The sequence below is a fragment of the Vulpes lagopus genome, chromosome 5 (genome assembly GCF_018345385.1).
Source record: "Vulpes lagopus strain Blue_001 chromosome 5, ASM1834538v1, whole genome shotgun sequence".
Taxonomy (NCBI): Eukaryota; Metazoa; Chordata; class Mammalia; order Carnivora; family Canidae; genus Vulpes; species Vulpes lagopus.
This window is the reverse complement of record NC_054828.1, coordinates 120588246-120612253: the sequence shown is the minus strand read 5'-3', so window position 1 is coordinate 120612253 and position 24008 is coordinate 120588246. Positions and strand designations below refer to the sequence as shown.

At 52.6% G+C, this 24008-nt stretch overlaps 2 protein-coding genes across 3 annotated transcripts in view; one reads left to right on the top strand and one right to left on the bottom strand.

Annotated features, from left to right (window-relative positions):
• Positions 1-23637, top strand: part of VSNL1 (visinin like 1) — a 102341-nt gene extending 78704 nt beyond the window's left edge. Inside the window, exons 3-4 of the mRNA XM_041757419.1 lie at positions 20527-20742; positions 22656-23637. Of these exons, the coding sequence (XP_041613353.1) occupies positions 20527-20742; positions 22656-22853 (414 nt within the window). The 3' untranslated portion in view covers positions 22854-23637. The remainder of the gene's footprint in view (positions 1-20526; positions 20743-22655) is intronic.
• LOC121492110 lies at positions 11368-13406 on the bottom strand. 2 transcript variants are annotated; one of them, XM_041757417.1, is made up of 2 exons: positions 12317-13406; positions 11368-11654 (listed from the first exon to the last, which is right to left on the bottom strand). In XM_041757417.1, the coding sequence occupies exons 1-2, from the start codon at positions 12738-12740 to the stop codon at positions 11380-11382; spliced, it is 699 nt and encodes a 232-aa protein (XP_041613351.1). In that variant the 5' UTR covers positions 12741-13406; the 3' UTR covers positions 11368-11379. The 2 variants fall into 2 exon arrangements, with proteins under 2 accessions (XP_041613351.1, XP_041613352.1); XM_041757418.1 differs by having other exon boundaries at positions 11368-11618.
• Positions 23638-24008: the final 371 nt, after the last annotated feature.

The following is a 24008-nucleotide window of genomic DNA, read 5'->3' as shown; positions in this document are numbered from 1 at the left end:
GGCCCAGAGGGCCTCCTGTGACTGGCTGGCAGGTGGCTTTAATCACGGGTTGGGGGAGCCTGTGGTGGGGAGGGCGTCAAAGGGCCTTCGGGGCAGAGATGGAAGGATGAGACCTGCAGGGGCAGCAGCTCGGGTAACGCAGTGCGCAGCAGAGGCAGCATTCCGCTGCCCACATGGTGTGACCGTGCTGCTGCCCAGGGCCCCGGGCTAGAAGGCCCTGCACTGGGTTCAGGGCTCTGCTCTTAATGTCCTGAAATTCTTGATAATTTTTTAAACCAGGGCCCCACATTTTCATTTGGCGCTGGGCCCCGCAAATTATGTAAGGAGTCCTGGCAAGACGGGAGGCCGGCGCTGGATGGCAGGTGCCGGGGAGGGAGGACAGTCCCCCGCCCCCCCTCTGCCAGCCTTTGGGGTTGGGGGCGGTGTCTTCTTGTTGTCCGGAGAAGGAGCAGCAAATGAAGTGGCAACGAGCCGCAGGGCCCAGGCCGGGAAGATGCCCCTGCAGCGTGCAAGAGGGAAAAGTGAGTCCCAGGCAGACTTTCCCGGGCCTCCCTCCACCCTCATTTTGCTTCTGCTTGGAAATTGCGGTTAACCCGGTGGGTGCGGGGAGAGGAGCAGGTGCTTTGTGTATTTGGTTTGGTTTTGCTGGGAGCACAGCTACGAAGCGGAGAACATGGGAGCTCCCTGCTTGAGATCGCTCAGCTCCGGCCCCTGCCATGTGCCCCAGCCTGCACCCACGTCCTCTTGGGGTCCTGCTGCAGGGAGCTGCTGCTTCGGCTGGGCTCTGCACCCCCCACTTCCCCCCACGCCCCCCCCCACCCACACACGTGCATGCAGCTCTGGGCACATGAGGGTTTGTTTTTGTCACATGAGGGTTTCCTTGCACACGCCGCAGCGTGCACCAGCTGCTTAGCAACAGGCCATTGGGCAGAGCTGGGAATTGCGGGCCCCTCTGGCTGCTGCAACCACAGGTGCCCCCCCGGGAGGGGAAGGGTCCATGGGAGGCGCTGGAGCCCAAGAGCAGGGGTGTGCGGCCACCAGAAGGCCACTCCCGAGGCGGTACAGTCAGGGCTCTGGTGCTGTGCCAGGAATCTCCGAGGCCTGCTGGGAACAATGCTCCAGAAAATAGAATCCCAGCCCAGAGTGCAGAGAAGCTGCAGGGATGGCTGAGAACAGGTGGCAGGCAGAATGAAAATCCAGAAGGATCTGCTGATGGGGTTTGCTTTGGCAGCATCTGGGTTCAGGTCGCCCTGAAAGCTTCTGCACTGGTTTCTGGCTTTGGAGCTTAAGATCAAATCCCCTCCCCAAGCAGTCCGGCCTCTGACCCAGCAGCAAGGCAAGAGGGATCAGCACCAGGGCTCTGCGGGGGCTTTCCTAGGTTCACATCTCAGCTCTGCCCTTCACTGTGTGACCTTGAGAAAGTTACTTAACCTCTCTGTGTCTCAGTTTCCTCATCTCTGAGTCCTACCTCCCAGGACTGTCTTGAGAGTGAAGGTAAGACGGGGGAAAGGACTTAAAACAATGTCTAGCATATTGGTCTGAGCCAACCCATGGTACCTTACACTTCTCTGGGATGAGTACTTTGTTGTCCGCGATGGCACCAAAGGTAGACTCCAAAGCAGAAATCCACAATCCTGATGGCAGGGAGAGATGTAAGCTACCCTTTTTTTTCTTTTTTTTAATGTCTTCCACATACCTGGCATTGAACAAAATGCTTTACATAAATTATTGCATTATCGTACATGGGCTTGGTCTTTCCATAACTGTGAAAACTGAGGCTCAGGAGCCAGTGCCCTGCTCAAGGCCACACACACTGCAGAGGTGAAGCTAGGGTTTGACACGGTCATTATAGCTCCGGACCCATCACTCATTCCTCTGAGCCAAGCTGTCTCCCTTATTGCTTCTCAGAGAAGAAAAAAAATAATACTGATTTCTCTTAGAGGGCCAGGACTTGCTAGAGAGAGTTCCTCCCCAGAATGACATTCCAGAAGTATTGTATGAAGTCAGTGTGATGGTCATGGCACTCCCTGGCGCATGGTACCCAGGATGGGGAGATGCTAGCCAGGGTTCGAGAAGCATGGAAGATGCTACCAAGATATGAAGACATTAGACACGTGGATGAGGGATGGGGACATGCGTTCGTGCAATGGTTGCAAGCTCCCCACAGAAGCAGGTGATCCAGACTGGCCCTTCACTGGCCTTCAAGCCTGGTGTGTCTGAGAGCAGGAAGAGAAACTAGTGTCTTGGCTTTAGAGGTCACAACCTCTATCCAGGGGCTCACGGCCTTCCTGGGGAACGCACAAACCCCTGCTTCCCTGACCAAGTGGATGCTTGCCCTGTGATGTATACGTGTTCCTGAGGTTCACTGACAGCAAGAGCCTAGACACAGTCGTCGGCATTGTCCGTGTGCCCAGGGCAGGCTTCCATATGGTGGCCGTGAGCCCCATCTGAGTGTGGCTACTGGGAATTGAGATGCGCCCTACGTATGCCACCACACCCACCGAATTCAAAGACTTGGTCCCCCCCAAAATGTAAACTATTTCATCAATAACTTTAATATTGATTCCATGTTTAAATGATATCATTTGAGGTGCTTGAGCATGGTGGGGTAAATCAACTAACTAGGCTGTTAGAATTAACTTTACTTGTCTTCTTTCTTAACTTTGAAGCAGTCATTAGAACATTTCAGAGAATGGATGTGGCTTTCTGTTGGGCAAGGCTTCTCTCCAGGGTGTTCCTCCCAGGCTTTGCGCTTGGAGAGCGCTCTAGCGGTCATGAGACGCCAGCCTTTCTTTACGGTAGAATCATCATAGAAAGTCAGGCCTGGAACAAGGGGCCCTGAGCCATGCTGTTCAGTCTCCTGATGTACAGGCACAGACACCGAGGCCTGCGAGGGGAACCGATGCTGGGGCTCGGGGGAGAAGCCTGGCCCCGCGCCCAGGCCCGAGTTAGGCCTGGCTCACCCACCGGGTTCACTCCACTGCTCTGCCCTAGGGAAGGCTGGGGGAGCCTCGGCATCTTTATTCATGGGCCTGGCGGAGGGCAGCCCTGGGAGCCTGGCGGGAGGCTGCTCTCTGCTTTCCCTGCAGAGATAAATATGGCAATGTGGGAGGAGAGCTTCCAGGAGCCAGGACGGCTGCAACAACTAACTAGGGCCGAGGAGGAGGCTCCTTGGGGCTGAAACCAGCCGAGTCTCCTCAGCCCAGCCTAGTGCCCCCTCAGCCTCCTGCCCCCGCTCCGCAGAGCCACCCCAGTCAGGCTTTACAGACCCACCAGGCCTCTCCCCAGCTGACTCTTGGTTTCCCTTCCCTACCACATCCCCCACGGGCTGCCTCCCGATGCTCCCCAAATGTACTCGTGCCTCCTTGCCTCCTGCCACCCTCAGAACCCCACTCAGGCCCCCCAGCATGCTAACCTCTGACCTCCCCAGGCCTGCCTGGGCTTCCTTCTTCAAAGTCCAGACGCCTGGTATCTAAGTAGTTATTAGATGGTTTTGTGTGGTCGGCAGCTTCTGCATCCTGAGGGAGGGGTTAGACAGGCACACTCTGCGGGGCCCCATCCCAAACCTGCTGAATCGGAATCTGCATTTTAACAAGACTGCCAGGAAACCCGCAAACCCACTAGCATGGAGCTGAGCTGTGGCTCGCACCAGTGAGAGCAGGACACTGGCAGGTTAGCCCTGTTCCTGCCCCAGCACCCAGCACAGCACTGAGCTTACATGGGACACCCTGTGCCCAGAAGGAATGCCTATGTTGGGTCCCCAGAGCCCGTGCAGCGTTTTCTCGGGTGCTGTTCACACAATCACCCCACTGCCCTGGATGGTGCCGAGCTGTTAAGTCAAGAACCCTTGGCTCTGGCCCAAACCCACAACCCGCAAGCGACCTGTGAGCAACTTGGCCCATCGGATGCTGCAGAAGAACTGCTGACCTCGCCTGCTCCGTGGCTTTGCTGCATCTGTGTGACTTTGACGGATGCAGATGGTCCGCCGCTGCTACTGGTGAGGGTCAGAGGCAGGACTGGGGCTGTGCCCTTGTCGGTGTCTGTGTTCCCGTAACCAGTTCGATCAGAGGCGTGTAGCTCAGTGCCTATGTAGAGCCTCTAGAGCCGAACGAGTTCAAATTCTGCACTAGCTAGCTATGTGATCTTGCACACATTAGCATCGTGTCCCTGTGCTCCTGTTTACTCATCTGTGTAACAGGGCCAGCAGGGACGCCTGCGTCAGAGGGTGTTAGAGGATCAGATTTTTAAACGCTGACAATGTGCTGAAACCATGCCTGGCACATAGTCAGGGCTATAGAGGTTCGTTCAAATCAGCATCTTTTGTCAAGTATAATGTGGACAGTGTGCAGATTTAGAATCCTTTTTTTTTTTTAAGATTTGTTTTTTTTATTTATTTATGATAGACAGAGAGAGAGAGAGAGAGAGAGAGGCAGAGACACAGGCAGAGGGAGAAGCAGGCTCCATGCCTGGAGCCCGATGCGGGACTCGATCCCGGGGCTCCAGGATCGCGCCCTGCGCCAAAGGCAGGCGCGAAACCGCTGAGCCACCCAGGGATCCCCTAGATTTAGAATCCTAAGAGCTGATGGAACCCCTAGAGCTCACAGAGAACCAACTCCCTCATTCTACACAAGAGGATCCGGGCCCAGATCATCCCATCCCACTGCCAATGTGGGACCGCACATAAGCAGCACCGCGAGAACCCGGACTCTCTCTTGTCTGCTGGGGGGCCGGGGTGGGGGGTGTCACGCCCTGCAGGACATGATCAGAAAGAAGAGTGGCTCTGGGTCTGGTGGCCCTCCTCTGTGGCTCCTGCCCTCTGTCCTTGTCAGGGGGGAGGATTCCAGCAGTGGCCTCCACTGGCAATCCCTCCAGAGACTTCCTTTGTGCCCTGAAGTCTGATCTCCAAATCAGTCCTTCCAGACCACAGAATCAGGAATCAGCTTGCACTTGCTGGGGACACACGTGGGGGTAAGGAAGATCCAGAGCCAGCGTTTGGGAGGAGAGAAAGCGGAGGAGGGCTCCTCCCATCAGAGGCTGGCTCCCTCCTTAATCTGAGGCTCTGCAGGGATAATAAGAAATGGTAGGGTCTGGTTCGGCTCCCCTTTTGTGGGTTTTATGTTCCTGCCCATGAGTTCTGGCTCTTGGCGCATCCCCTGGTCTTTCCAGATGAGCCCTCCCATGTCCCCCCACAGGTTGTAGTCTCTAGGAAGTCGAGGTTCACAGGCCTCCCTCCTGGAATCAGCCTCTGGGGCCCAGCAAGATTGGACAGTAGAGAGTAGGCAGTTTTCTGCATGGTCTGGTGTGACGGTCTGGTCTTTTCACTCTTCTCCCAAGGGGCTGGTGGGGCTGCTGGGGTACACTGCCCTGCTGCTCTGGAGGGGAGGGCTCCCCCCCAAGCCCCTCGGTATCTCTCATGTTACAAAATTCTTTCCCACAACTGGATTACTGGCTTTGAGTAAATTTGGACTCTGGTTGACTTGGGATTTGTATGGGCTTGAAGGTAATAAAAGGAAGATCTAGATGCCACAGGATGCATCCTCCACATTCTGCAAGGCGGGACCGACACCCTCACCCCTGGCTGGCTGTGGGTCCCTGGCTGCCTTGCACTGCTAATGAACCCTGGGTGTGCCCCTGTGTCTGCTGCCCTAAACAGGCTGAGGTCCCAAGCTATGGTTTATGCTATCCTGCATCCCTTTCAACACCTAGTCCAGCACCAGCACATAGTGGGTGCACACAGTAGCTCATTATTGACTAATTAAAAAATTATTTTTTCCATAAAAGAGTAAAAGAAAATCATTTCCTTTACTCATGTGTTACAGCGTTCCTCCATCTTCATATTCTCAGTGCACATGGAACACAGCCTTGCCAAAACACAAAATAGTAATAGCAATAATAATATGGCATCTTTCATTTGCCGAGCACCTACTATGGGCCACGTACTATGTGCAGGAGTGATCACACACGTCATCTTAACACGAGAGCATCGTTCCTGGATCCATCCAGAGAGAGCCCGCTGCCCGCAGGTGCACTGCTCTTCTTCGGCAGAACCGGTACCCAGCCATGGGCATCCTGACTCATTTCCAGCCCAGCAACCAGTTCTCTCCCACCTCCAGCTCATTTTTCATACAAATAAACTAAGGCTTTGAAAAAGATTACCAACCCTTTGTCCAAGATCCCACATGTAGTAAACCGCAGGACTGGTATTCAGTCCCAGACCCCTCTGAGCACAAAGCTCACTCCCCCACCATGGCACCTGCGCTTCCCTACAGGATGTTCCTCCTTTGTGTCTCGGGCCGCACCCACACCTTTTCCTATAGCTCTGGTGGCAGAGATGGGAGCACGTGGAACCAGAATAATTGGGCAGCAGTTATAGATATGTCAGCAATGGGGGACAGTGATACATTTGGGGAACCGTCTTCGAGTAGGTAGGAAGATTCCCCCTTTCCAGGAAATGGAAGGCACATCTTCTGAGGCTGTGGCCTAGAACATATTCATTTCTTACAAACTTCAGCTTCCGTAGATAGAGCTCCCCTTTGCTCAGGCTACTGTTGCCATCCGTCACTCTGTTATTGACACCTCCCTCTCCGGGGCTGCAGACTGGTGGCCTCTGGCATGCTAGTAGGGCTCTAATTGGGATGCAGCTAGGCTGAGCATTCTCATCATCGTCACCATGACATTGTGACGCGTGTTGGGTGTAGGGTGAAATGGGAATCGATCTTGAACAGATCACTGTATTCTAGGAGGAGTGGGGGGAGATGAAACAAGCAGTTTCAGACCCAGTTGCTAAATTGCTCTACCCACTTTGGTTGGAGTAATTGAAGGACTATCAGGCCCTCAAGGGGTCTCTTTCCAGTTTTCCCCATAGCAAGCAGCCTTCCACCAAACACCTTCAAAGATCCTCACCCCTTGTCTGGTTTCAAAGATGAGCTCCTTTTTAAATTGGTAAAACGACCTTCTCTCAAATCAAACAGATTGCCGTTAAATGGAAATTCATGACAATTCCAGAGTGTAATTTACTATTGGTGACCCCCTATTGTGTAATACATGCTCACAGTGGACTGATTTATGTTGGGGGCTCAAGGTTCATCAGCAAGAGAAGTACTGGTGGAAACCCCTTGCCCCAAATCAAGATGTCATTGATCCAATTTGTAATGTGAATTGAATATTGGACAGAGATAAAGAAAGAGTTCGTTTGTTTTTTTAAAGTCTGAGTAACCAATGAATATCTGCCAGGCTCTGTGAAACTTCCAGTAGGGATAGAAATAGAGATACGACAAAGAGATAGAAATAGAGATAAATAGGGAGATAGAAATATAGATATCTGCTGATATAGAGACAGATAGGGAGGTAGAGATACAAATAGATATTGATACGATGCACAATCAAATGCAGATAATATTCACCCTTTGGTTTGATCCTGTAATTAAGACATACCAACACCAGGGGGCGATATGGTAAGTGCTTCGGTTAATAACAAATGCAAAATCATGGAAGTACTTTCCATTTGTCAAATTCATTATTAATTAATGCTTTCTTCCCTTTTTTTTTTTTTTGAGATTTTACTTCCAGAATCAGAAAAATAAATCAAATGCTATAGCTAAAATGAATTTTAAGCTTATCTGATTTGTGCCCTCGTTTTAGATCATTTATAGGAAAATGGAAGTCTTCCGAGGCAAAATGGCTTGATGTTAGTCACACCTGGACACCCTGTCTCTCAACCTAGCATCCTTTCCTCTACAACACTGAGCTTCCTTTCTGCATCTGAAGCATTTATAGAGCACCTACAGTATACCAGATCCTAATTTGATATAATAAAGAGCAAAGCATAATATTTCCCTTAACACAGAGGTGATTTGGGCTGTTCTCTTGGTGATGATTCTAAAGCAAAAGAGACCCGATTTCTATAAACAAGTCACAGAACTTCTCTGGGAGTTCATGACCTTCTTGGGGCAGCGTAACAAGGTCAAAGTGCATACAGAGGGACCTGGCGTTGGACATAGGCGAAAACTGCTTCCCCTGCCCCAAGAGGCAAAAGCCCCTTTCTCTAGAAATTTCGTTCAGGACTATTTTTCTTCTCAAATAGATGTAGTTCTACAGGAACCAGGAGTTAATAGTGGTTGCCTTGTCACCAAGCCTGGAGCCCCAAGGGAGACGTGACTGCAGAAAATAGATGTTATGCCCCGGAGGACAAGTGAAGAGGCAGCTCTGAGAGATGACCCAAGGAGCTGAGGGCTGCATGGGGTGGGTGTGTTTGAACCCCCTCCCGGAGAGCCCACCTGTGGAAGGCGGCTTCGGCTCCTGGCAGCATCTGCTCCAGGATGGGGACCAGGTCTTCTATTTTACTCCTGATTCTTTGTTGCCTCTCCTCACCCTCCCTCCTGCCCACACACAGCTCAGCATAGAGCCTGGCACCAATTAGGCTTTTGTGAGTATCTGTTGAATGAGCACGTTGGCAGAAAACAGCTTTTGGACTCACCATTTCTAATTAAGGGGAAGTGTCTCTCTCCTCTCCCCATCCACGTGACCAGGTACATGCACTGCTCTGGGGATGATTCACACCATCGTGAATCATCCCCTAAAGTAGTAATGGCAGTGACAGGTTTTAAGGCCGAACGGTGAGCCTCCTTTGGCAGAGCTGACTTAAGACAATCTTCCAAACACATTTCAGCCCTTTGAGTGGCCACTGTGTGCATTTGCTGCTGTGTCCTGAGGCTTCAAAGAGACCCGCTGTGCAGTCGCTTGGTCATTGGGCAGATATTTATTGAGCACCTTCTGTGTGCCTGGCCCCTACTAGGCAGCAGGGGTTGTGGCGGTGGGGAAACCAGGCCATTCCCTGTCCCGTTGAGCTGACAGTCCGCTAGGGGAGAAAGGCATTAGCCTAACTGTCCGTGAACACAGGATGATGGTGACCAGGGGCAGGACTCCACTCAGCGACAGGCACGTGTGTAATAGAAGGTTCTGACCTAGGCTAGGAGAAGGATTCCTGACAAAGTGAAGACTGAATCAAGGTCTGAGAACCAACAGGTGTTGGCTGTTGGGGGGGTGGGCAGAGCATTCCAGATGAAGGGAATAATCAGGCTGTGGCCGGAGAACACAGCGAGGCCCCGGGCGGTGGAAGGGGCTCAGGGAACAGAGGAGTGGACCAGAGCTGGGGAGGCTCAGAGGCCTGGGGAGACTCTCGTTCCTTCCTCTGGGAAGAATCAGACGTGGCTGGTGGGTCCTGGAGGTGGACGTGACTAAGCGGGCAGGAGAGGTTCCCTCCGGAGCTGTGGGGAGGAGGGACTGCAGAGCCCGGAGAGTGGGTGGGGGGCCAGTGCGGAGGCAGAGAATGTGGGGCGGTCAGGAAGCAAGGATCCTATGCCTGTGTGAGGTCACGTGAGTGAGAAGGGTCTAATACCAAAACCAAACACCAAGTTGATCCTCAGGGGCCCCAGCTTGGCCGGCGCCGTGAGGTGTGTCTACGAGACCCCATGACAAACCACCTGCTGACCTGGGTGCTGCTTGAAGATCAGGGTACGGGGTGCATCATGGCAGCCTTGGGGGGGAAGGGAGGAGGGACCCTCCAATACTCAGGGTCCCAGCTCCGTGTGGGCCCAGTAGATCTCACAGCAATCCCACGTAATAGGAATGCATTGCTATTGCCCCATTTGGTGGACGAGGAAACTAAGGCTCAGATGGGCTAACAGATGTAGCCACCATCGCGGAGTCAGACAGACGGGTTCGCGGCCCCCCTCAGCCTCTCATTGACCTTGGTGGGTCCTGCTTTCTTTCAGGGATCAAGCCAAGGCCCAGGAGGCTGAGTGAAATCCTCAGGCTTGGTTGGCACAGGCCCTCCCTCCACAGCACCCCCACACACAGAGCAGGGGCCATAGCCCCCCTCGGCCTGCCCTGGGTGCAGGTCCCTCCCGCTGCTGGGGAGGAGGCAGGGCTGAGTGTGCACCTGCGTGAAGGGCAGAGGGTTTACCACTTTGTCTCTGGTGGTGCTCCACCTCCCACGGGCCGCTGAGGAGCACGGGGATGGGAGGGCTCCTGTGGGCACAGCTCGAGGCGGGAGGAGCACTATGTGGGGAGGAAGAAGCAGAGGGATGGGTGAGGAGAGGCTGAGCCTTTCGGGATCCTGGTGAGGAGGAAGAGTGTGGCTGGGAGTTGCAGGATGGGCCCCCTGGGCAGGTGACAAGCTGGGCGGCTTGCCTCAGACCGAGCCTGCTTACCTGTCCCACACCCGCCCCCGTTTCGTGGTCCCACCTCCTGCCAGTTGGTTAACCCAGGATAATGATCCTCAAGTCCTCAACGGGTTGAAGAACCAGCTGAGGGACCCTATGATACAGACCTGCTCAGGGCTTTACTCCCTGATAGACACTCAGGAAGTGGTAGCTGCTGCATTACAGCAGGGCCTGAGGAGGGGAGTCCTGAGCCAGGGACCAGGGGAGGCCAGGGATCCAGGGGAGGCCAGGGATCCAGGGGAGTCCTGAGCCAGGGATCCCTGAGCCAAGGATCCATGGGAGGCCAGAAGCCTCTGGCATGTTCCAGCAGCGCAGAGGGCAAAGGACCTCTGAGGGATAGTAGCCCTATTTCCGAGGGAGGACCTGGGGAGGGGATTGTCTGTGGGTTCATTAGCCCCAGAACAGAGGCTTCTGACATTGGAGAACAAAGGAAAACAGAATTGACCTGAGTTGGGACACTTTTAAAGGGACAGTGTCCTATGAGCGATTGGATGGCTTAGCTCTTCAAGACTGTGGGCCTGGAGCGTCCAAGAATATACCTTCTGTTCTTTGATCCCATCATGAGCTCTATTTCGGGCAAACTAATGGGCAGAAATCTATTCTGAGTTCTGAGGGCTGCTCAGCAGCAGCCGGGAGCTGGGCCTTGGGCAGAGCCCTGGAGAGAGGCTGTCCTCCTCAGTGGCCTCGCTGCCACCCACTCTTGACACAGCACACCAGCTGTCACGGTGGGCCAAGGCCGCGCTGTGCAAACCTCCCTCACCCTGCAGGTGGGTCAGCGGAACCTCTAGGAGACCTGCATCCCCCATTAAATTGAGGCAGGCCCCGTGGACGCTGGGAGAGGGAGAGATTCTCATGGGAAATGTTGTAATGTTTTCTCCGCACTCAGTACAACTTCTAGGAGGACGAGATGTACAGGCAGCAGGATAGAGCCAAGGGCTGGAGTGGGGGGTGCAGGGGAAAGATTGCACGAGGGGATGGAAGCCCCATGATTTCAGGCCATTTCTTAACACGGCCACCAAGCAGGCTTCTGTGCCATACCGGGTGGGGCCCTGGGCTCGCAGAGGCGAATGACACCATGCATATTCAGCAGGAGGTGTCAGCACCATATGTTTTTTTTTTTTTAAAGACCTTTTAATACTCGCAACTGAACAGGTTATTAAAAAAATGCAAGTACTGGGCTTTGACCCTCTCTCTGTAGGGAAGAGCCTCTGGTGGCTTTGGAGCAAGCTGCTAAATGGGTGCAAAGCCTCCGACTGTCTTTCCGAGGAGAGACGAAGTCTCGAGCATTTCCATGGGGTTTCTCTTGCACGTTGGTTGGTTCAAAGCAGGGGTGTGTAGTGCAGTTGGATGCAACGTAGGTGAAATCCCAGGAAGTTTTAGACTCTGAAACCATTCCTGAGTTACGATGAAAAACAATGGGTTGACAGAAGCCTGCATATTTGGGTGCAGGGAGAGGAACACGTGGACGTTTTTGTTTTTCAAGTTCCTAAGATCATCCCCATTAGTTGGTGCTGGTTCTGTACACGCATCCTAGCGTAATTTTATACAGCTTTATGCACTTGCTTGCTTAGTATCGCTTTCCCCTACCATCCTTAATGCTCTGTGTCTTTTTTGTATTTTATTCAGTATCTAACACAGTACCTGGGACATAGTAACTGCTCAATAAACGTCAGGTTAAAGAACAGAGTGAGTCGTGAGCAGTATCCCTCGGCAGCCTTTTCGTAATGTCCGTGTAGTACACACGAGCTGCCAGAAGGGGGCGCGCCGTGCCCACCGCCGAAGCTTTCGGACCTTTTTTTTTTTTTAATTTTTTTTATTGGTGTTCAATTTGCCAACACATAGCATATAACACCCAGTGCTCATCCCGCCAAGTACCCCGCTCAGTGCCCGTCACCCAGTCACCCCAACCCCCTGCCCACCTCCCTTTCCACTGCCCCTTGTTCCTTTCCCAGATTAGGTGTCTCTTATGTTTTGTCTCCTTCTCTGATATTTTCACTCATTTTCTCTCCTTTCCCTTTATTCCTTTTCACTGATTTTTATATTCCCCAAATGAATGAGACCATATGATGTTTGTCCTTTTCCGATTGACTTACTGGAGGGTATCATGCTGAGTGAAATAAGCCTTTGGACCTTAGAGGGAAGGTGGCAAAGGATTCCATCACGCAGCAAATACGTCTGCTTCGTCTGGTGTGGATTTAGGTTCATTTCCGCAGCTTGACAAAGAGACACAGCGGGATGTAGCAGAAAGGACCACCCAGGCCTGCACCAAGCCGCCGCAGTCGCAGGACGCCCGGAACCTGGGCCCAAAGCCTGAACCTTCCAAGCTTGCTTGGTGGCCGCAGCCCCGAGGTCAGGATGCAGGTTTTGCTGTAAGAACGGAATGAAGCGACCCACAGGGGAAGTCCTAGAACTGAGCCCGTTCCAGCGCTGTGCGATATCAGGAGAGCATTCCAGAAAATGCCGAGACCATAAAAATCTGCCCCTAACTTTCCACCTTCTAGATGTGCACCGTCTCATTCTGGAAAGGCGCCTGCCTTTCTTAACTGCTGCTCTGCATGACCTCGCTGCAGACTGACACAGTGGGAAGAGAATTAACCTAAAGGTTTGCTGGAACTTTCTGAGTCCACATTTCCTTGCGAAATGGAGCTGAGAATTCCTGCTTCACAGGGGGTTGTGAGAGCTAATGAGGTAGCACAGGTCACACCACTCGGTACAGAGGCCTGGGAGCCGCATGGGCTTATCTGAATTGACACATAAATTGGATAATATTAGAATATTCAGTTCTTTGGTTACGCCGGTAACATTTCAAGGGGTATTTTCCCCCACTGTCTTCGATGCTCTGTCTGTCAGAATATTTTATTTCCCTGCACCTACCACAGTGGTTGACCCATAGGGCTGGTAGTTATCATTTTGGAGCACAGTTATCACGTATCTTTATGATCACAAGAAGTTCTAGTGGGCAGAGCTGTCTGGATTGTCATAAATGTCCAATGAGTGGCGCCTGTTTCCAGCAGCAGCGCCGGATCACCTGGCTATCTGGTGCTTGTGCTTGTCTCACCTGGTCACTCAACAGGACCCACCACCTGGAAGCCTGTGCTGTGTGTTGTGGAGGCAACGGTGAGCAAACAAGGCTTCGCACTCTGGGAATTTACATTTCGATAACTGATATTACATTTTTTTTAAGATTTTATTTATTCATTCATGAGAGAGAGAGAGAAAGAGAGGCAGAGACACAGGCAGAGAGAGAAGCAGGCTCCATGCAGGGAGCCCGACGCGGGACCCGATCCCGGGTCCCCAGGATCATGCCCTGGGCTGAAGGCAGCGCCAAACCACTGAGCCACTGGAGCTGCCCTCGATAACTGATATTAAATAAATAATCCCTTGAGGACACCTGGGTGGCTCAGTGGTTGAGCGTCTGCCTTCCGCTCAGGTTGTGATCCCGGGGTCCTCGGATGGAGTCCCACATCGGGCCCCCCACAAGGATCTGTTTCTCCCTCTGCCTATGTCTCTGCCTATCTATGTGTCTCATGAATAAATAAAAAGAATATTTAAAAAATAAATATATAAATAAATAATCCTCTAATAAATAGGAATGACACACGGGGCTGAGGACACCTCTGTTCTAAAAACCCACTTGTCTATTACCAAGTAAAAGTGAGAAAGAGCCAAACCATCCCTTTGGGTTGTCTTGAGGATTCTAGGAGGCAGGGAATGTGTAATGGGCTGCGGCCATGCAGTACAGTTGTGAGGAAGGCCGGCGTCAAAGAGAAATCCGTTCACTCATTCATTCGCTAAGTCAGTCTCGAGCACCTGCTATGTAGAGATTCTGTAAGGACCTAAATAGTGTAGCAGCCGAGGCTCTCTGCCCTCCTGGAGTTTACCTTTCTCATAGAGGAAGAAAGACAAAAGAATAAATAATTGAAATACATTGTATGATAGCTTTTTGGAGAAAAACTAAGCAGTGAAGGGGAATAGGGAATTCTGGAAATGAGAGAGCTGACATTTATTTTAAGATTTTATTTATTCATGAGACACACGGAGAGAGGCAGAGAGACACAGGCAGAGGGAGAAGCAGGCTCCCTGTGGGGAGCCCGATGCAGGACTCGATCCCAGGACCCCAGGATCACGACCTGAGCCAAAAGCAAACGCTCAACCACTGAGCCCCCCGGGCATCTGAGCTCACATCTTAATGAGTCAGAGCCTTGGTTTTCATTACTGGTTGGTGGAAACCCCTGTCTTCCCTCACAGGAGCATGACAGCATCTAGTTAATGCAGCAGCCCCATTTCACAGATGGGAGGGTGAGACGAGGACAAATACAAAGCCGTGCGTGGCCACAGACCCTGCGCTCGCCGGGGTCCTGCAGCTCGTCCTTGGGAGGCGCTTCGCTTAGCGGTGGGGTGCAGGGGAGCACACCGTCCCTGCCCTCACAGAACCCTCGCACCAGCAGGGACACAGCAGGGACAGGCTGACTATGGTCTAAGGCGGGGGGTTTGGAAAGATTCATCCAGAAATGAGTGAAGCACAGGCAAGCAGATGGGGAGATCCAGTCCAGCCATGAAGGTTCCAGGGAGGCAGAGCACTGGAGCTGGACATAGAGAAAAGGTGGGTCTCTCTACGGGCCAGGAAAGGGATGGAAAGGGAAGGCATATAAAATACAAAAGCGGGGGTGGGGGGCGTGTTCGGTGACACCTGGGACCACAGTCGGGGTACAGAGGAGAAAGCAGGGGAATGAGGGACAGGTGCGTGCAGGCTGGGGCAATCAGGAAGCCCCACCAACCCCAGGGTTAGGAGTTCAGACTACAGGGGGTGGCTCAGTGGTTTAGCACCTGCCTTCGGCCCAGGGCGTGATCCTGGAGTCCCGGGATCCAGTCCACGTCAGGCTCCCGGCATGGAGCCTGCTTTTCCCTCTGCCTGGGTCTCTCTCTCTCTCTCTCTCTCTCTCTCTCTCTCTCTCTCTCTCTCTCTCTCTCTTTCTCTCTCTCTCTCATAAATAAATGAAATATTTAAGGGGGGGAAGGAGTTCAACCTTCAGCTCTGCACCCACAAACCTCTGGAGAGCAGAGCCTGAAGCAGGACACAGAGCACTGAAGGCACCGAGTGGGTCCCGTGTAGAAGGCCTCAGAGGACAAGCCAAGGAGTTGGGATTGGGTTCCCCGGGTGTCTCTGTGAAGAGAAGTGAGCCGGTCTGAGCCAGACTGTAGGGGGATCGGTGCTGCTCTGGGTGTTGGACCCAGCGGAGACCAGAGGCAGGAGGGCATCAGGGGACCGTGGCCAGAATCTGATGGCAGGGGACAGGACTCTGGCTGAGGCAGAAGGGAGGGAAGAGGGTAAGCTATATTTACTCCTCCAGATGGAAAGCCAAGTAGAGAGGTCACGCAGGGACAGAGATCATCTCGACCTGACTGCGCTGAGTGAGGAGGACAGTTGCCTGCCCCCCCACCCCACAGGGCCCTGGGAGCCCTGGGAGCTTCGCCATGCCCCAGCTCCAAAGCCAGGTGACCCGGGTTACCAGGCTGAGAGTCCAAGTGGAGGGGTCCTGGACCCCCCACGCCCCCAGAAAGAGGACGCAGCCCTTCTCTGCAGCCAGCTCCCCACCATCCTTTGGCCGGTACAGTGGCAGCCCTCACGTCCTGGCGTCCTGGGAGGAGAAGCCAAGGAAAGGAGGATGTGCGGCCCTGAAAGCGTATCTCAGGAACCTCAAGAAATCTGTCCAGGGAAATGCCACGGGACAAACGTGTGTTCCTCCCACCTGTCACTAAGCAAGAAGAGGGCAGGGATGGTGACATTTCCCTGTGGGCATCATGCTACACTCGGTGGGCTGGGTCCTGGCCCCACCACGGGCCAGCAACATCGAGAGCCCGTGTTCGCAGGGTGCCGCTGGGCCACAGGATTGTCCCTGCGGTATAACAGGGACAGATCGGCGTGTAGTCTTGAGGTCAGAGGCTCACCAGCAGGCCGGAAGTGGCCAGGGACAGAGGGCCCTTCCAGCCCCCACCATCTTCCATCTCCCACTACTGAGCTTGGTGTCCCCATGTGTCAGAGCAAAAGGGCAGGCGCTGGACCTGAGGAAGGGGGCTCCAGAGAGGGCCCTGAGGAAACTGCCTCCAGGGAACCATCCCGGCCAGCTGTCACCTTCCCCCTTAGAACCTGGGGGTCTGGCCTGGTCACCTCCACCCCCAGAGATACCTTGTCCAAACTGGAGCTGATGGTGCCGTTCTCACTCTGAGAATTGAGTCTAGGGTTCTGCTGGCCAGCACCTGGAGCAGACCCTGAGCCGCCCCCAAAGCTTGCTCCCCTGAGGAGGAGCCTTCTCTCAGGCGCCCTCAGGAGGACAGGCTGCCCCAACGTGCCAAAGCCCCCAGGTGTGGCCTCCAAGAGCCACAAGACCCAGGTCCCACCATCACCAGAAGGACTCCGGCACCTGGATTCACTCAGCTGACCATCTGCAGCTGCTTCCCACGTGGCTTTTTCCTATTAATGGAAATGCAAGACCTACCAGCTATAAAACTTTTGACCAAAAGTAGAAAAACTGTGTCTGTACCTAGACATGAAATAGAAACTAGAAATATCTCAAAGACTAACTATATTCGATCATCTATTACAGTTTCTAAAATTTCTCACAACGAGATGCATTTTCTTTCAAACAATCCATCATGGACTGAATATTTGTGTCCCTCCTCAGACTCACATGTTGAAACCTGATGCCCAAGATGATGGTATTAGGAGGTGGGCCATGCAAGGAACTTAGGTCTTAAAGGTAGAGCCCTCAGGAATGGGATTAGTGCCCTTATATAAGAAACCCCACAGGGGCTTCTGGGTGGCTCAGTTAAACACCCGATTCTTGGTGTCAGCCCACATCATGATCTCAGGGTCAAGAGATCCAGCCTCATGCCGGGCTCTGTGCTGGGCATGGAGTCTGCTTAAGATCTTAGGATTATTCTCTCTGCCCCATTCCCTCTTCCCTCAACTCCAAAAAAAAAGAAAGAAAAAGAGACCCTAGAGTTTCCTTGCCTCCCACAAGGACAAAGCAAGAAGCTGGCAGTGTGCGACCCAGAAGAGAGCCTTCCCCAGAAACTGACCTTGCTGACACCCTGATACTGGACTTCATCCTCCAGTGGAATTAAATTTCTGTTTATAAACCATCCAGTCTGTGACGCTTTGTTACAGAAGCCAGAACGGACTAAAACACAAATGGAATTATATACACACACATGTAAATATAGATTTTTTTAAACCTCAAAGTTCTTTTTTATTTATCATATGGACTTGTAGATTACTAATGCCACTGAAAATTGTTTCCACACTGAGATATAATACAGTTACTCAAGCAAAGCGCACTGAATTTAAAAAATGAAACACATCTCAAGCAACAATATGCAAAAAATACTTATACTTCTCAGGCACTAGCATAGCCCAGAAGTGAACAGGAGTCCAAGACCCTGATTTCTTCCTAAAGACATTGATGAGTGTGACTTCATTTTTTTCTGGGATGATCCATCCAGAGTTGAATCATTTCATCAAAAGAAAGAGCATTCCCCTGATTAGGTAAACTCCAAGCACTCAGCACACGACAGGAGGAATTTTCTAAAGGGAACAAGCCCTCCAGATAGATGAGGGCTCCTGAGTACATGCTCGGTTCTTCTGAAGTAAACGTGTTGGCCATAAAAGTCAATAAACAGACCTTCTACAGGGCACAGGGCACTTTCAGGGCCCAATCGATTTTGTTTTCCTCAAGAATTTTCAGATCTAAATTAATTTTTAATATACTGACCTGAAGTTTCCGGCTGACTTCAGATGAAACTATCAGATATGCCTTCACTTTAAGGTATGCTGGGAGAAATAAGATAGGTACAGCATTTCACCGCCAGGGGCCCACACGGATGGAGAAGGACACCCAGTAGCCTCGAGCCACTGTGTAGAAAGCTGGGGGCTTGCAGAGCACTACGGAGATGGGGGGTTTCCAGAGCACTATGGAGATGGGGGGTTTGCAGAGCACTACAGAGATGGGGGGTTTGCAGAGCACTATGGAGATGGGGGGTTTGCAGAGCACTACAGAGATGGGGATCTGCCCGGGGCTCCCTCTGCTCCGCCTAAGACTCCTGCCCACAAGGCAGATAAACACAGCAGCAAAGAGTGGAAAGGGGTGGAGGACACTCTCGTGCACAAGCACATGTGACACGATGATCTACTAAGAGGTATATACTTGGTCTTAGTTTCCTTGGAATGTCAGGGATGACAACCGTGCCTTTTGTGCGCTAATGAGATAACTGGTGGCTGGGGGCCCTAGATAGCTTGGGGGTGAGAGCTGGTCACCCTGAAAGACTGAGGCATGGTTAGAGGATTGGAACTTGTAGCTCCCTCCCCGGCCTCCCCCTGGAGATTGAATTAGATCATCACTAGCCAGTGATTTAATTAACTGTGCCTATGTAATGAGGCTTCCATTAAAGCTCTTTAAAGCACAGGTTTGAGGAGCTTTGGGGCTGGTGAACAGGCTGAGGCGCTATTAGGGTGGCATTTCCGGAGAGGGCCCTCTGTAGGCACCCTCTGGGCACTTTCACCCTACACCTTGCCCTATACAGCCCTTCCACTGAGCTTTTCCTGAGCTGCGGCCTTTAAAACAACCTGGTACTAGTAAGTAAAGTGCCTGCCTTCATTCTGTGAGTCCTTCTAGCAAATTTTTGAAGGAGGGCATTGTGGGCACCCCCTGACTTTAGATCGGGCCTATGAGAAGTACACAGGTGGCAATGGGGGACATGTCAGTGGCATCTGAGGTTGAGGGCAGTCCTGTTGGACTGAGCCCTCACTATGAGTGGGGGGCTGCACTGACTCCCCAGGGGTTTGTTCAGCATGGAACTGAACTCAACCAGACCAGGTTAACTTCCAGAAAGTCGGAGTTGTTAGCAGGGAAAACCCCAAAACCAAACCAAACCAAACCCCATACATTTGGTGTCAGAGGTACCGTAAGTTAAAGAATAGTTCAGAGCGCATGTGGATCAAAGTCACCTACTCAGAAACTGTCAAGGTCAAAACTGTTCAGGTCAAAACTCGGCAGGTGGCAGCCTGTCCTCCAAGCCCCCTCTGGCTTTGGGAGGTGGAGGGGAACCAGGCTTGGCCAGTGGAGGAGGACGGAGCTTCTCCCTCCGAACCCTCTACCTGGAACCCAATGGCGAGGCCTGGAGCCTAGGAATGAAGGCCTTGTCACCTCCTCTGTCCTACGTGTTACAGAGGACACGACCTTGACCTTTATTTTCAGTCCCGCCTTGGGTTTCCCCAGTCGCTGTGAAATCCCAGAGCCTGGGGACTGGGAGTCTCTGCTTTCCTGGTACGGAAGACAGGGCCTGACCAGAAAAAGGCCTCAGTGGAGTTTGATGAATCATGAAAAATGAAGGACAGAAGTCGCGTGTTCAGGGGATGAGGGAGCGGGAGGAGAAAGCTGTCCTCCAAGCCTCAGAAGAATGTTGCTGATTAAAAAGAGAAATGGTCGTCAGATCATTAGTTTCTGAGATTAATGAAATAATTGTTTGAAGCCATTCAGCTCTGGGGGGATTTTTTCCCTAGAGCTGTAGAAGCACCAGGGATCCTGGTGTCCAGAAGTGGGTGCTAGGGCTGTGCAGGCCTCGGTCAGCCGCCCCCCCCCCCCCCGGGGCAATGCTCGTCTCTTCTCTGGCCTCACCGATGGGGTCTCACATGGAAACAAACCTTTTATTTCTGCAGGGAAATGTTCTTCCTTCCAGGGAGCTTCTAGGCGTGGGAGGGGTGGGCGGCAGGCCCCGGGGCAGGAGGCACAGGAGGACCAGGCGCGGAGGGCTCCCGAGGGAGGCGGGCCCGGGGGGCACGAAGGCGCCCGTCCCCACGTCCCCACGCAGCCTGGCCAGCCTGTCCGAGTGGCAAGTGACCAAACTGATGAAGGAGCAGGGACAGCAGGCACGTCCTCAGGAATCTGCTCTTTGTAGTTGCGGGACCTAATCACCCCCAAACAGGTCTGTGCCCTTCTCTGCCGTAGAACAGCACAAGGTTCCTTTCTGCTTCTGGTTCGGGGTTTGGGGGTGTGTTTGCTCTGCACCCTCCACCCGGACAAGGCCTCTCAGCTTCGCTGGGGCACACAGAGGCCCCGCGTCCGCGCCCCCGACCGGGGGGGGGGGTGGGGGGGGGTGGGGGAGCGGGGGCCAGGAGGGGGGGAGGGGGGGCGGGGGTGCGGGAGGCCGCAGCGGGGGCGGGGGTGGGGCGCCCCCGAGCCCAGCCCGAGCCGAGCCGAGCCGAGCCGAGCCGAGCCGAGCGAGCCGCCCGTGCCCTGTGCCGCAGTTCTTCCCCTACGGCGACGCCTCCAAGTTCGCGCAGCACGCCTTCCGAACCTTCGACAAGAACGGCGACGGCACCATCGACTTCCGAGAGTTCATCTGCGCGCTGTCCATCACCTCGAGGGGCAGCTTCGAGCAGAAGCTCAACTGGGCCTTCAACATGTACGACCTGGACGGCGACGGCAAGATCACGAGGGTGGAGATGCTGGAGATCATCGAGGTGGGGCGGCGGGCCCTGGGGGGCGGGGAGGGGCCTGGGGGGAGGGGCCTGGGGGCGGGGACAAGGACCTGGGGGGAGGGGCCTCGGGAGGGGGGACAAGGACCTGGGGGGAGGGGCCTGGGGGGAGGGGGACAAGGACCTGGGGCGGGGGTGGGGGGTGCGGGGAGGGGCCTCGGGAGGGGGGAGGGGGACGAGGACCTCGGGGCCAGGCCAGGACGGGGGAGCCTCAGGGCCGGGCCGGGCCCCTCAAGGTGGGGCTGGGGAGAGGGACCGCGGGGCGAGGCTGGGAGGGAGCAAGGGAGACGGGGGGGGGGCTCTCAAAGGGAGGGGGTGGGGGGCCTCGGAGCTGGGGGTGGGGCAGGATGGGGGGCTTGGGGCGGGGCCGTCGGGGAACCTGGCGTCAGGGGCGGGGCGGGGCTTTCGTGATGGGGTGGGAGGCTCAGGTTGGGGCGGAGTGGGGGCCCTCGGGGCGGGGCCGGGCCGGTGGGGCTTCCTGGGCCTGGGGACCCGGCGGGCCCCGACAGGGCAGGCTAAGGACCCCCCCACCCGAGGAAGCCTGGAGCCTGGGCTGCGCGGCTTCCTTTCTTCCCTGCCCGGAGCCCGGGTGGCTACCTGCCCGGCCCCCAGTTCCGCCCCGTCCCCGACCCCCGTCCCCGTCCCCGACCCCCGTCCCCCGACCCCCGTCCCCCCACCCCGTCCCCGCGCAGCGCTGGCAAGTCCAGATCCAAGCCCCCGGGCTCTGACGCCGGCGCCACGGCTGCTCTCAGACGCGGGGCTTCTGCCCTGGGCTTAGCGCGGCCCTGCTGGGCGCCCCCACCTCCTCACCAGCTTTCCCCTGGTGGCATAGATGCTGTCCGTAGCTCCTCTGACATCTTACAAAACTTTATTGAGTTATAATTTGCAGACCATAAAGTCGCCCATTTTAACTGGACGATTAAATGATCTTTAGTGAATTTACCAAAGTATGCAATCATCCCCATAATCCAATTTTAGGACGTTTCCCTTCCCCCAGTAAGACCTCTCATGCCACCTGCCTGTTCCTGTTACAGACTCAGATGACTCGGCTCTTGTCTCTATGGATTTGTGTCTCTGGACATTTCATATAAACAGAATCAGACAATATAAATATATATGGCCTTTATGCCTGGATTCCTTTTTTAAAAAAAAAAATCTATGTTGTAGGATTTATCAGTATTTTATTCCTTTTTGTTGCTAAAATAGTATTCAGTTGTATGGATCTGTCATATTGTTTACCTGTTTACCAGTCGATGAGTGCTGGTGCTGTTTCCACTCCTTGACCATTATTAATAATGCTGTTAGAACATTCACCTGCAGGTCTTGGTGTAGATGGGCATTTGTTTTCCTTCAGGAAGTTTCCTAAGAAAGTTGTTTCTATCTAGGAAATCCCCATGTTGAGAATTACTTGTGTACAGTTAAGTGAAAGTCGAAATTCTTTAACTTATGAACAGAGTCCCTGACCCACAGATCTCCCTAAACTAACCTTTCTGGGCTGAACATTACTGGGCCACCTTGCTTGGTTGTCTTCGCAAATGATTGTAAGTTCCTTATCAGTTGGGACCACATTTCTCTTTTCCTAAATCTTCAAGGGCTAGTGCTTGGTGACTTTCATGTGCACTTCAAACCCAGAATGTTTAAAACCGAGGTCATCATTTTCCTCCTGAGTCTTCTCCTCATCCATTAATCTTGCACTTACCACTGAGGTACTCTGTCTCCCCACTTCCTCCAACCTGGGAGTCGGATGAAATTCTTTTATGTCCAGTTGGTCACAAGACTCACACATATTTGATTATATCGCTGTCTTATTTAAAACGATTTAGGAATCCTTCGAAGTAAATTTAAATCTTTTATCATATCATGGGAGAACTTTACGCTCTGTTTCTGGTTTTCCCAAGGCTATCTATAAGATGGTAGGCACGGTGATCATGATGAAGATGAACGAGGATGGTCTCACGCCTGAGCAGCGAGTAGACAAGATTTTCAGCAAGATGGATAAGAACAAAGATGACCAGATTACACTGGATGAGTTCAAAGAAGCTGCAAAGAGCGACCCTTCCATTGTATTACTTCTGCAGTGCGACATTCAGAAATGAGCTGAGGTCAACGCTATGGACTGACAAAAGTCTCAATGTTCCATTCAGTCTGCAGCTATTCACACACACACACACACACACACACACACACACACGCACACAAATATTGCTTGGACTACCTATCAATGGACTTGCTTCTTGTGTTTGAAACACTTGTGTGCATGAGAATGTCATTTGCTAATGAATTTTAAAAGCATATATTATAAAACAGACAACCTGCCACAATGTGATATGTGTAACATCATTTCATAAAAACCCTTCTCCCTTCAAGCCTGGGCAGAAATGTGCTGCAAAAAGTTCTATGGTTTCTTGTTCATGTTTTGCTAATGCTCGTGTCTCCTTGATTACATGTTAGTAGCACTGAGACCCCCCTGGTAATGTAACTTAATATAAGCTGTGTCACCATTCTCGTGTAAAATAGTACTGGACAGGCACACGGAGAGGCCTTGGCTTCCCTGTGTGGTCCGCACTCAAGAGCTTGTATTATCAGTGAAGATAAATGTGCTACCTTTGCATGCCTTTTAGGTTTGCCTTAACTCTTACCTCATTTGCATTCTATCAATCTGGAAAGAGCTATGTTGGAATTACTGCAGTATAAAACTTAAAAATCCTGCTACATGACTCATTAATTAAGTATATCTCTCTATATATACATATACACAAAGATATTATTTATTGAAAGTAAAAAAAAAAAAAAGCTGGAAGTGTATTGATTTCTGCTTGAATTTTCAAAGGCTCCCAAAGAGGTGGCAATAGATGTCCCAAATAAATTTATAACATTTGACTTTCTCCCTCAATTCTTATTTCATAATTTTAAATCTGAAATGGATGTTCATGACCATCAAGCGTCAGCTAGCAGCAGCTTAGCAAATCTACTCTGAAATACACGACCTCAGAATTCAGAGAATTAATGACAACGAAATGGAGAAAAGCAACTTTCCAACTCTACATCCTGGCCCTCAAAAGAGGGGCAATGAACATGGTAGGTGAAGTTTAAATAAAACATGAAACTTCTTTGTTCTCAAAAAAATACCCATTGTATAAAATTAAGTTTCATCTTAATGTGACTGGGTGCTAGTGACACATTACCTTCTTCCCATGGTGTGGAGGACACATGCAGCCAGCTGAGAAGTGTCCTCCAGAGGCAGCCCGGTA